This window comes from Armigeres subalbatus, unplaced genomic scaffold, assembly GCF_024139115.2.
Source record: "Armigeres subalbatus isolate Guangzhou_Male unplaced genomic scaffold, GZ_Asu_2 Contig1020, whole genome shotgun sequence".
Taxonomy (NCBI): domain Eukaryota; kingdom Metazoa; phylum Arthropoda; class Insecta; order Diptera; family Culicidae; genus Armigeres; species Armigeres subalbatus.
In genome coordinates, this window is record NW_026941760.1 from 37,664 (window position 1) to 51,407 (window position 13,744).

Consider the following 13,744-nt stretch of genomic DNA (forward strand, 5'->3'; position numbering starts at 1 on the left):
TGTCTTCTTCTTCATTTTAAAGAAAATACCCCTCGTGGGTGACGAATTACATTACATAAATATTTTACGAGCGCTGACTTACCCCTCTTGGCGTTTCGAGTGTTTTGACAGTTTGTCTGTTTGTTTTTCTCCCTCACCTTGCGTCGTCGTTTCGGTTTTGCATCGTGCAGGAATATTAATCCGTATCGAAAATAATGTTTATTTGTGCATAGTGATGTGAACGAGAGCTGCTTCCATTAATAAAAATGGAAAGGATTTAGTTGACCGGAACCTGGTTCGCCGTTCGCTCTTATCATCGTCATCGAAAAATGAAAAATGGGCAAAAAATGTGTGGTGCACGGCTGCGGAAGCCGAACCGGAGATACGGTTTCATTTTACGGATTTCCGAACGATCCTGACACGTAAGTATTCTGTGATTGAATATGTATCTGAGAGCACCTAATATTAAGCAAGCAGTAAGGAAATTTGAGTTCAACGTCATGGGAAGATACGACATTGTTGTTTCATAAGGGCGAAAGTCTCAAACGTAAACATTGACTTTTTCCGCTGATTCCATTTTTCTCGTTTAGTTTTTAATTACAATTCGTTCTAAATTTCATACGGGATTTTTAAAATCGGATGTATTGTTAGTCGCGAAAATGTTCTGTTTTAACTCACGTTTTTCTCCTCCATAGGTTGACAAAAACAGCATCCCTGAAAAAACGTTTGACTCTGCCACTAGTGCAGCTGCGAGAAGCTGTGAATCGATAGCGAACGCATGTAGAAGATGCGAAGCCGTTTACCGAACAAACAGCACGGAGATACTAACAATAGTTAATTTCCAGTGAAAAGGTTATTCTCGAGGCGAATCCCTGAAAATGATCAATACGTACAATTCGATTCTAATGGAAGCCAGCCAGGAGATACCGAACCATTTGCTGGAGAAACAGTCGATTGGTACAACGAACGTGGAACAATCCCAAATCGGTGCCGATAGAAAGAAATGAAAGACAAACTGTAGTAATTGAACTATTGTGCTTCCAGTTGAAAACCGAAGTGAGCTCTCGCGACGATTGAGTTTTTCCTTATTTCCTGATGTCGCAACTGCATCGCGACTAGTGCGCATCTATGCCACCGCCGTGCGCCATGATGCGCACTAGTCGCGACGTAGTTGCGACAAAAGGAAACGGGAGAAAACTCGATTGTCGCGAGAGCTCACTTCGGTTTTCAACTGGAAGTACAATATTAGGAGCAAGAAAACAATCTGCGTTTCAGTGCCACCTCGCGGTAAAACAGAAAATGGTAAGGCAATTGATTTTTCTTTCGATACTCCTATACACGTAAAAAAATTTAATGTTATTTATTATTAATATTTCTAATACTTTTTTGCCAAAGCAGCCGCTTAATGATATGTATAAGAAAAAACTTATACATCGCATTAGTCACATACATTCCGAAACTTATACTTTTCATTAACTTATGAATGTTATTAGCTTTTTGGTATGGGGTCATTCATTAGGTGGCATAATGAAAAGTATAAGTATTTTCGAATGTTTTTTTGCCAAAACATATAAGGTTATTTTTTTACGTGTAGTATTTACTTACTTAGGGTCTGTTCAAATATTACGTAACGCGAAAAACGATGTTTTTAAGAACCCCCACCCCCTCGTAACAATCTGTAACAAATTTCAGAACTACCCCCACCCCTATGCGCAACGCGTAACAAAAACAGTTTAATGAAAAAAGTATTGTTTTGGTAACATTTGAAACACGGTACAATAAATTATTATGTATTGTATACACTCAGGAAAATCGACACATACTTTATGGCAAAAATCCATGTATTTTGAAATATGCATATCATGCGTCGGCACATACTTATTTGCATACAAATTCACACATGGATACTATGACCCACATGGAAAGTATGTGTGAACATACATGCAATGCATGTGTACGCATGGAATATATGTGTCGAAAATATGGAATCCATTTCGCTACCCCCATTGCAAAAATCCATGTGTAAACTCATGAATATAATGCGGAGTTTTTTGTGAGTGTATTATATGAATATTTTTTTAAAATTTTAATATTTTTTCTCTGCAATTAATTTGCTACGCGTAAAAAAATCTTAAAGGACCACCACCCCCTACATTTTGCGTAACAAATCGTAACAAAAATTAAACAACCCCCCACCCCCTACTGTGTTACGTAATATTTGAACAGACCCTTAATCTATCTATTTGTTATTGTTTTAGTCGAGCTCCCATATTTTGTATATTCGTACAGAGCTTACTGGCAAAAAACCAGACATCTCAGTGTTTGATGAAGAACTGTGCCCTGCGTTAAACCACAAAGACCCCGTTATTCGTATGAAAGCTACTCAGTTGCTTTCTATCGTTCATAAAAATCTTTCATCCGACTTGTTGTCCGAGGCACAGACAACACATACTACTGCGACGACTGTGACCGGTTGAAAAACCATTAGGTAATTCCAGCTATTCTGGAGCCTCTATTAAACACTTCCCGCGTGGTTCGGCCGTCAAACTTTCCAGCCAAGCGAAGGATGAACGTGCCAAATACAAAAAGTTGCTGGTGGCCAAGATGGATTCGTTACGATTGCTGGTAAGTATGTAGTGCACCCTTATAAGCCTCAAACGCAATGCCAGCGGAACGGTGACGGAAACGGCAAATTTGACAGAAAATATAATATTATGGGCTGACTGTCAAATCGCCGTTCCGCTGCATTGCGTTTGACAGAGATACAGATACAGAGAAAAGTTTTCTTAAGCTGAATAAAGTAAAACTTGGAATCATATTCTATGTTTTTTCAATAATACATATCTACCTACTAGTGAGCGAATGATAATATGTTGATATACCTACTATAAAATGGTCCATATTTCCAGAAAAAAATATTGCGGAGCGTTTGACATACCGGATATGAAAAACACTTGGACGATATATGGAATACTTTGAAATTGGAGCTGATGCCAGGTGGTGGCAACAAGGAATATCTGATATTTGAACTGGCGCTGGAAACAACGGCTCATCAAATTTACACAATTATCGACTGTAATGAGTAGCGTTGCGGACTAAAATGTTTGAAAACGGTATCAAAGTTCCACTGGCCGGTGCGAGAGGACCGTACGAGTCAGCACATTTTGAGGCTAATAAGCTTCTGCCTATGACATTATCCCAATTAAAGGAGGACGCAATCACGGAACATCTCGTGCTAAACCGAACGTTGTTGGTTTGCATGGAGAAGGAACATGACATCTTGAAATAAATAGATCAGCAGCCGCTCGAAGTTGTGCAAAAGCAGTTTGTCCAAATTCCAATTTCATCTGGAAATGCTGACCACAATCCTAACTATTTAGGAAAACATCCTAGATTTGAAGTGTGGCCTGGAGCATTTATTGGAATCTACAGAAAACGACTTGATGATTCCCGGAAGAAGTCGGACTTTCTAGATGGAAGAGATGAAGCGGAATCCAGTCGAAGAAACGGTCTAACAGGACGAGCATGTTCTCCCGAAACCGATGTTTTGCGATTTTTGGAGTGGGACGAAGAATATACCGTGGATGTTTCTGGTACCTGCAGCCAATGGTGAGTCTGATCAGATATGTTTTTATTTTTCACAGCGCGTACAAATAAAGCCAAGCGCTCGGCTTGACCCCCTCCCTCCCCCTTCAGCGTTACGTAATTTGTAAAAGGCCCTCAACAGGAATTCCCGACAGATTGCATTTTGGAATCGGCCTTCTAAAATGGCGATTCAACCATTATGTTGAATTTTCATTTATTGTATTAAACGGAAGAGATAACAGTTGAGTTTTAATAACATATTTGATATCGCTAACATTGCATAACATTTTAGATGCGCGGCTATAAAGCAAGACTATGCTGATGGTGACTGGGTTCGATTCCCGCTGTCGGTCTAGGCGATATTTTGTATGGAAATTGTCTCGACTTCCGAGGGCATAAAAGTATCATCGTGTTAGCCTCATGGTGAAATGGTGATTTGGCTTAGAAACCTCACAGTCAATAACTGTGGAAGTGCTTAATGAACACTAACCTGCTAGGCGGCAATGTCCCATAGTGGGGGATGTAATGCCAATGCAGAAGAATATGTACATATACTATACTGCCGCTAACCGCAAGTCGAGCACATCTGTATATGGAGGTCCATATACAGATGTGCTCGACTTGCGGTTAGCGGCAGTATATATAATAGCCTTGTACTATATAATAGTCCTGTTCGTTGGACACCTCAATTCTTTTTTACTATCAGATACAGAAAACAAAACCAGTGACAACCTTAGACAACCAGACACAGCATTTGATTAAAAAAATCACAGAAAACAGACGTTAAAAATTTTGTTTTTTTTAATGCATGAATTAATGACCCGTTTATTATGAAAAAAAAGCACTTGCCACGGGCGCTACTGCGTCCATAAATAAACTAGTTGCATATAAAGCTTCTGTTTGGAATGGGATTAATGTAGGGAAATATCTGTAGCTTTGTGTAGTTGTGCTTTTCTTTTTTGGTTTTTGAAATAATATATCATGATGTCAGATGTGACCACCGTTTATTGATTTGTATTTACCTATTCTAGCCTGCAAAGCGTGAATAAAGAAACCCAAAGTCATACAGCAACAAGGACAATTACCACAACTGGTGACCTTAATCGAACTGGAATCCTTTTCCGATTATATGAGTACATGGACACTTGGTTGGCAACATTACCGATGCAGCTATGCCTGGCTCCATAACCGTCGGTCTTGAGCGATGTTTCTCCAGTTTTCCCGAATGTTTAGGTCCCCAGGTCCGATTCCACCGCAAACAGCCAGCGTGATAGTGGCCTTCCATGAATGCACCACCAGCGGTTCTCGACGTATCGACATATAATATTCTACGTATGCGGTCACAAACAGCAGGTAAGAAATACTTGAACTTGGGATTTCGAATGGAGTCCTTTTTGGGATTCCAAAGGAATCCTTTATCTGAATGAAATCCTTTTGAGATTCCGAATGGTGATGTTTCTACTTTACAATTGCATCAGATTCCCGGGTCTTCAATTCTAGTCTAGTGGATCGATTGAGATTCCTATAGACTTGATCCTAGGTAGCGATATTCCGGCGGCGACGCATGCTACTAAAGAACTGGAAGACCACAATCTGATTGCTATCTTGGAAGGTGATGATGCGAACATTACGGAACAGCGACCGAAATTTAAGTTAAAGTCGGTGGTGGCGACGAAGGTATGTATGCTGGAGGGCAACTGTTGGAGGAAATTTATATGTCTATCGTAGATGAACAAGATGTCGAGTCGGAAAAGAAGGAACGGGAACGACAGATTGTTATGAGACAAATGGCCAATCTTCCGGTTTGCCAAGAGGTCGCAAACCAGTTAGGCCTGCTAATAACTGGATTCCAAATGGAATTCTATTAGGATTCCAAATGAACCAGTCTTTTGATTTCCGAATGAATTTTTTAAATTCCGAACGAAATCCGTCTAAGATTAGGATTGAAATCATCTTGAGATACCGTATGGAATCTTTATGAGATTCCGTATGGAATCTTTTTGGGATTTCAAAATTAATCCTTTATCTGAATGGAATCCTTTTAAATTCCAAATGGAATTCTTTTGGGAGTCCGAATGGAATTCTTTTGAGATTCCAAACGAAATCCTTTTGAAATTTCGAATGGATTTTTTCTGAGATTGCGAATGGAATCCTTTTGGGATTTCGAATGGAGTATTTTTGGTATACCGATTGAAATCCTATTAAGACTCCGTATGCTATCGTTTTGAGATTTTAAGTAGAATCCGTTTGTTTGATATTCCTAGTAGAATCCTGTTGGGATTCCGAATGGAATTGTTTTTAATATTCTGAATGAACTCCTCCGAAAGAAATTCATTCGAGATTTTGAAAAGAATCCTTCTGATATTCCTAATGAAATCATTTTGTAATTCTAAATGGAATCGTTTTGGGATTCCGAATGTAATCCTTTTGAGATTCAGAATGGAATCCTTTTGTGGTCCGACAGGAATCCTTTCGAGATTTGGAACAGAATCCTTTTGAAGTTCCAAATTCTTTTGAGTTCAAAAAAAAATTTTTTAGATTCCGAACGAAATCCTTCTGAGATCTTGAATGGAATCCTTCTGAGATTTTGAATGAAATCCTTTTGGAGTTTCGAATGGAGTCCTTTGAGATTTTGTGTAGAATCTTTTTGATATTTCTGGTAGAATCATGTTAGGATTCCGAATGCAATCATTTTCTTGAGATTCAGAATGGAATCCATTTGAGGTCCGAAAGGAATCCATTCGAGATTTTGAATAGAATCCTTTCAATATTCCGAATGGAATCATTTTGAAATTTTTTTGGGATTTGAAATGGAATTCTTTTGAGGTTCCGAATGGATTTCTTTTGAGATTCGATAGAAATCCTTTTAGATTCCGAATGAAATCCTTCTAAGGTTTGGATTGAAATCATCTTGAGATACCGAATGGAATCCTCTTGGGATTTCGAATGGAGTCCTTTTTGGGATTCCAAAGGAATACTTTATCTGAATGAAATCCTTTTGAGATTCCGAATGGATATTTTCTGAGATTTCGAATGGAGTCCTTTTGAAATTCTAAATGGAATTCTTTTATGAGTCTGAATGGAATTCTTTTGAGACTTCGAATGAAAAATTCTTTTAAGATCCGCATGAAATCCTTTTAGATTCCAAACGAAATCCATCTGAGATTTCGAATGGAATCTCTCTGCGATTTCGAATGGAATCCTTTTAGGATTTCGAATAAAGTCCTTGGGAGTCCTAATGGAATCTATTTGGGATTTCGAATGGAAGGTTTTGAGGTCCAAAAGAAATTCATTCGTGATTTTGAATAGAATTCTTTTGATAATCCGAATGAAATCTTTTTGAAATTCTCTTTTTGAATCTTTTTGGGATTCCGATTGGAATCATTTTCGTTCTAAATGAACTCCTTTTTGGATACCAAAAGCAATCCTTTTGAGATTTAGAATGGAATCCTTTTGAGTCAATAATCCCGCTTCCACGGGCTGCCGATAACAATCGATCGCCAGGTAAGGGTTGCGTGCATAGCTGTTATTGTAGCCTGGGAACTGTTGTCTATCTGACATCAGCTAGAGTGAAAAAGCTGCAAGTATCCGTTTTTTTCAACTAATTTTATTTGCTAATTATCTAATACATGCATTTATCTCTTAGACTAGGTGTTCCGTGTTTTCTTAACACTATCATCCTTATTTGCTATGTTACGCTTTTAGTTATTATTAATACATTTCAATTGCCTCTGGCAGTTAGGATATTTTCTCTGGTTGAATTAAACCATGTAGGAATTACAATGTTTTCTACCTAAACTAAACTTAACCTAATTTATACTAAGGGTACAAGGAGCTAATCGTTGCAATAGAAGATTGCAACGATTTTTGTCTAAAATTCGAAATTATTTTGTTGGACATTTGTTGCAATGTCTCAATATTAGAAATTCTATGAAGTTCATTGGTACTATACCACGGAGGCAACTTCAGAATCATTTTCAAAATTTTATTTTGAATCCTCTGAAGTGCCTTCTTTCTGGTATTGCAGCAAAATTTTATCCACAATTTAACAATCAAACCTTCATGCCAAACACTGTCAAATGCTTTCTCTATATCAAGAAGAGCAACTCCAGTCGAATATCCTTCAGATTTGTTGAGCCGAATTAAGTTCGTAACTCTTAATAACTGATGAGTGGTTGAATGCCCATGGCGAAAACCAAATTGCCAACCAAACCATCAGCAAAAATAGAATTGTCATTAATATGAACCATCATTCTATTTAAAATAATCTTTTCAAACAGTTTGCTTATTGAAGAGAGCAAACTGATTGGGCGATAACTAGAAGCCTCCGCTGGATTTTTGTCCGGCTTCAAAATTGGAACAACTTTTGAACCTTTCACCTTTTTTTCCAGCCATTGCCATTCATGAAATCCAATAAGAAGAACCGCAAAAAGAATAAGCATATTAAGAAGAAAAAGAAGGTATCTTCCTCATCATCCGCGGATTCGTCATCATCGGACAACAACGAGGAGGAAGAGGAGTGGGTCGAAAAGTCTGGTAGCAAAGCGGAAGCCAGAGCCGGAACTTCCATGGGTAGTGGTGGCGCGGACGAGGAACTGGGCGATGGCGTCGTGGGACCGATTAAAACCAGCCGTAATCTAAGCCAGAAGGACTTTGGTCGGGCACTGCTGCCTGGTGAGGGTGCCGCGATGGCCGCCTATGTGACCGAGGACAAGCGAATTCCGCGGCGTGGTGAAATCGGGCTTACATCGGACGAGATTGTCAACTTTGAGGACTTTGGATACGTGATGAGCGGTAGCAGGTAAGTTTTATCACTTTTTTTTAATCATTATGTCGTTTTACTAATTTTCGTATATGTACTTTCATTAATGCGCTGCTTTTCCATTAAGCTTTTCGTTCTTTTTTAGTTTTATTATTTTTGTTCTTCTATTCTCGCTTCGGCTATCTATTACTTTTGCCATGATTTTCTTCTTTATATGGATGAACAATTTAAAAGATAATTAATAACATAATTTTTCTTTTTTTTTTCAGACATCGTCGTATGGAGGCGGTCTGTATTCGTAAGGAAAATCAAATCTATTCTGCCGACGAAAAACGAGCGCTGGTCATGTTCAGCAAGCAAGAACGTCAGAAGCGCGAAAACAAGATCCTGTCACAGTTCAAGGAGATGATCAGCGCTAAACTAGCCAATGACAAGCGTTGAGTAGTTTAGCGTTAACAGGCGTTAGCTAGTATTAACTTAACTGCGCGCGTGCTCTCAGGTTCGTCACCATACTTATTTTCTGCCACATCGCCATTCAGATGCCCTTCGTAGTGCTGCCGCCACCTTTGGGTTATCTTTTATATTACTGTTTTTAAATAATATGGACCTATGGACAATGAAAAATATAATACATACCGTGACCTGCCCTAATTCCGCGCATCGCCTAATACCGTGGTTTTCATCAAAAATCATAACCTGGCTATCATGGACATAGTATTATTTGTTGAAATGTTCAAACATATTATGTTTGAACATTTCACTAAATAATGTGATGTCCACGATAGCCAGCTTCTTATTTTTTATAATAACCACGGTATTAGGCGATACGCGGAATTAGGGCAGGTCACGGTACTTCCATTTCAGAGCCTTTGGATGAGACAACGTATCATGAAGCAAATCGATCCTAATGATAAAATATAGAAACACAACAACACAACTCCAATCTGCAAAATCGAATTGCATAATTGTTCAGATCAAACTGACTTCGAAGATGCAATTCCGGTCATTGTAGTTGAGTCACAAAACTTTACCCCAGTTGACGCCACACCTTCGTTAGAGAGCATCCAATCGAGAGTAATCGACGCATCTACCGTCATGGACACTGCGGATGACAATTTACTGCCAAACTCGGACCCGATGTTTGCACTCCTGTTCACCAAGTGAAAAGCGTGACTAGCGTAATTCAAGAATTGCATGAAGCTGACCGAGAACTTTCCGAGAACCAAATTGCTCGAATCCAAAACAAAGTGAGAATGTTGGACATTTTGATGAAGTAGCTTGTACTGAGAAAACTACCGAGTTGAGCACGCAGCAACCAGATGAGTTGGAGTGGAATTAGGAAATTGTGAAAGCACCGAAATGAACCTACGGTCGTTCTAGACAGAAAAAGTTTTAATCGATCCACCGGACAAGCTTAAGGTAGTTGACTCCCATGGCTGGCGCTGGGTACATGTAGAAGAGTCCGATGACAACGACGTCAATTTACATCAAAATCTGTGGGATGGTTGCGATCCTTTCCGATTACAATTCACGTCAGGTGATTTCAACAACTCTACTGAAAATTTTGCGATTGAATCAAGAAAGCAATAGGTTATCGTAATAGATGATGATGAAGTAGTAATCAAAATGAAGCCCGAAGAAATTGTGGAATCTCATCAGGAAACTCAGGACGACGAGGCATTGCAAATACAGAAAAAAATCGAAACAGGAAGTGAAATTCTTCGAATATCTGAAGATTATAAAGTTCTGAACCCTCAAGATGCCAATCAACCGGTTGTTGAATCTGAAACAGAATTACCACCTGCAACATCTGCCTCGGTGTCATCACAAAAAACTATGTTAAACACTTGACAAAATCAAGACGTTCGCATTAAAAAGAAAATCTGAAGCAATCCAATCGAAGGCCAAAGAACAGGCACCCAAATCAAAAAAGGTAATCGTAAATTAGATTTTTTTTTTTGTTCTCGAAAATAATTTTATTTCTTTTCTACTTTAAGCGCATTCTAAAACACATCGCATTGAAATGGTCAACTAGCCTATCTGTCGGAAAACCGAAAAGACCGCCTCGTGAAAGCACGGTAGTTAATCCACGTCAACGGCACGCCGTTCAAACGCAAGCTCTCTCGTTGTTGGATGCTCTTTTTAGGCAACCCAAACTCCCACCGTTGCAACGCACGTCTTCTACAACTCCTTGCCCTTCAACGTCGTCGCGGTCCGCATCTCGTTCCTCGGTAGTTCCAATGCCTATCGTCGTATCAAGAATGAAAATCGAGGCTTTCGGAATTTTTGAGGATGTTGAGGTCGGCTGAAAGGAACGCAGAAAAATTTGCATGAGTTGTGGGCCTTGCTGAATTTTCTGTTGCCGGATATTTTCAACATCGGAAATGATTTTGACTCCTGGTTCGACGCTAATGAATGCATCGGGGGACGCTAATGAATGCATCAAAATGATTGAACGTTTCCATGTGGTATTGAAGCCTTTCTTTCTCCTGAAATCGGAAGTATAGAAGAGGGTGCTGCCAAAAAGGAGGTCAAAACGTGCGAAAATCAAGTTATTAATCAAGTGGTTAAATTGGTTATTCAACAAAGGCGTTTTGTGGACAACAAAATCATGTTGAACATCATTCGATTCAGCATCAATCGCGTTTTCGACCATATGTTGCAGAAATGTGAAAAGCAAACCGCAGAGCAAGCTGCCAAGCAGGTCGAATCTACGAACCCAAAGTATCGATAGCTCCCCTTCCTCCGAAGCAACCAATTGTTCACGACTTCAAGGTCCCCAAGAATCCGGACCTGGGCATGGAAGCAAGCAAGGTCCAATAGAAGGAAAAGCGTAATATCCACAAAGCGGACCCGCTCAGAGATTAGGAGCTTTTTGGGAATGAATCGCTGCTGACGCAAGGCTTCACCTACTGGAACAAACAAGACTTCAGTCAGTTCAAAAGTCAAAACCAACGAATCGGTCGGAATGGCATTGAAAACATTGCCAAGGAGGTGGAGGACAAACACCGGAAGAGGTTATGGAGTACAGTGCGGGCTTTTGTGAACGTTGCCACGAAATGCAGGACATTGAGCAGCTGATGATCAGATCGAACGGAGCGAGGCGATGATTCAACACCGGGCTTGGAAATACGGAGTGACGGTAAGCTAGCAATTGTTTTATGTGTGTATAATGATTTGTAATATGTTTACAAAAATAGTATTCGTGAATAAAAATATTAATAAAACGAAAACGGAATATTCAATTTACAATACGTGAAGTTTTAATATGACATACTACACTAATATTGAAAGCGCACATAACTTGTTTTTTTGAAAGCTATACTGTTAATTCGAAAGTAAAATACACATTCAGTTTTGAGAGGAAAGTGTTATTCTGAAAACTCAACTCTTGTCACAGTTTTTACCGAAGTGACATTCTTGGACTTGTAGATTTAACAGTTTCATACTTTCTACTGAAAATCACTAACTAATTTTCTTAACTTTACCAACGTTTTATTAATTTTACCAACGATTTTTTTGTGTGTGGTTTCCAGTATTATTGGAATAAATACCGCTACCACCATACTGCCCATGATCGCATAAATGTAACATTTGCATTTTGGTTGATTTTCTAAATCGTTTGTCAATCCTTTTCACAAACTCAATCATTTCACGCTTACCACCGATAAGCAAGATAGTAAAGCCTGTTTTATTATTGTGGGATAAGATGCAGTATATTAAGCTTTCTGAACGATTTACAGGCTTTTTACAAAATAAACAAAAATGCGAGTGTTACAAGTATGCGATCATGGGCAGCATACTGGTCAAACAACTTCTCAATCTGATGTGTGAAATTGAATTCGACCATATAGTTATATTTTCCTTTGAATTGATGTAGGTAAACATTACTTTGCCGCAGGCATTCGTCGCTATAGCAACGACAACTCAACCCGTATACTCTATAGAGTTATAATATATACTTATAAGTACTAATGTGAGAAATTTATGAATATTAATAGTAAATCCGATAAAGGTCAATTTATGCATTGAATAATTCAGTTTTCAGAAGGACTAAAACCCGCTCATTGTTGCTATCAGCACGCTCAAAGTAGAAAATCCACTGAATTGTACAAGATCCCAATCTAGCATAGTGAAAGTAACCAAACTAAGTATTCTCTTGTTATTTTAGCTTTGAAGCAACCATAAATATACTGCTATCAATCCTCAGTGAAAACTTCTTTCATCAGAGGTAAATAAACAAAAATGGAAATGACAACTGTTGTCAAACTGACGTGATTCGAATTGAGGGGCTTCTCAATGGTCGAGTGATTATAATAATTGTAATCCGTCACTCCCCAGGGGTATATAGTGGTGCCCGAAAAAATGGCCACCACTCCGTCTATGTATTCGTCAATGGTATTACTCTTGCAGTTGGGACAGAATCGTCCCTATATTATTACATTCATTCTTCATGATTTTCGTTTTATTATATAATTTTTTATTTGAAAGATGATTATTACATATTTTTATTGTATCTGTAATTACCGCTATTGGTTATACAACTGTGTTGGTTTCCGAAAATAAGATTATTAGGAATCAACTTTTTTATCAGGAATCACAGTAGGAATCGTAATTGAGCTACAACCACCTACAACGGTCGTCGTTGACAAACTCTGCACCGACCTCGATCGCGAGGATACTTTCGACTTGACATTTTCGTAGACCGATCCGACACGTTTTTCGAACGATCGGGACAAATTGGATTGCTTCATCTCGCATACCGGTTGGGTCATCTTACAAGTGATTCCACCGAGGACGGATGTGGTCTGGTCAGCCGTTGGGCACTGCGCACTGGTGACACCCGTCGTGATTCCCCCAATAATGTTGTCGACACATTTCCTTCCATACGCTGAATCTTAGACTGCATCACAGTCCGGAGGGTGGTGATATTCTTGTCCACCCGAGCAAATTCCATGTCCAATTTGGCGCGCTGTGCCTCCTGTTGTTCAAGAGTGAGTTCAGAAAAGTTTTTACCCGAGCTGACCGATAAGACCGGGTATGTGTTCCTCCGTGGTATTGTGTTCACACTGTAACTGAACCGCACCGGTAGGAAACGATCGAAATTACGGAGTTAAACCTATTATTAAATTGACTGGAATTAATTTGAACCAGAGGATTTTTAAAACAACAACCGAGAAATCGATCGAAATCGACGTCGCTCGGAACGATGACGATTATTTGTTTTGACATTTTCTCTGTACATGTGTTTGTGAGAGCAAGTTCTGATTTGGCTGCGTACCTACAGAAAATCTCGTATTATCTTAATACTCCGAAATCGGCGTATTAAGATTAAATCCGAGATTAAATTTGAGTATAATACGGCTTGAAGCTTACCGAAATCGAGGATAATGCGAGATTTGCGTATTATCCTCGTTG

General features: G+C 39.0%; 1 protein-coding gene and 1 long non-coding RNA gene across 5 annotated transcripts; both read left to right on the forward strand.

The window, feature by feature from the left end:
* The first annotated feature begins 151 nt into the window (after window positions 1-151).
* LOC134202120 (uncharacterized) lies at window positions 152-3,335 on the forward strand. 3 transcript variants are annotated; one of them, XR_009977148.1, is made up of 3 exons: window positions 152-401; window positions 2,238-2,604; window positions 2,889-3,335. It is a non-coding gene; the product is annotated as an uncharacterized LOC134202120 (long non-coding RNA). The 3 variants fall into 3 exon arrangements; XR_009977147.1 differs by lacking the exon at window positions 152-401 and adding an exon at window positions 1,215-1,281 and having other exon boundaries at window positions 2,269-2,604; XR_009977146.1 differs by lacking the exon at window positions 152-401 and adding an exon at window positions 1,223-1,281.
* Window positions 3,336-4,678: 1,343 nt separating this feature from the next.
* On the forward strand, window positions 4,679-11,547 carry LOC134202121 (NKAP family protein CG6066-like). Of its 2 annotated transcripts, XR_009977149.1 has the most exons (6): window positions 4,679-4,917; window positions 5,043-5,241; window positions 7,956-8,365; window positions 8,596-8,825; window positions 9,191-10,259; window positions 10,324-11,547. XR_009977149.1 is itself a non-coding variant. In XM_062677188.1 (4 exons), the coding sequence occupies exons 3-4, from the start codon at window positions 7,968-7,970 to the stop codon at window positions 8,765-8,767; spliced, it is 570 nt and encodes a 189-aa protein (XP_062533172.1). In that variant the 5' UTR covers window positions 4,679-4,917; window positions 5,043-5,241; window positions 7,956-7,967; the 3' UTR covers window positions 8,768-9,101. The 2 variants fall into 2 exon arrangements, 1 of the variants encoding a protein (XP_062533172.1); XM_062677188.1 differs by lacking the exons at window positions 9,191-10,259; window positions 10,324-11,547 and having other exon boundaries at window positions 8,596-9,101.
* Window positions 11,548-13,744: the final 2,197 nt, after the last annotated feature.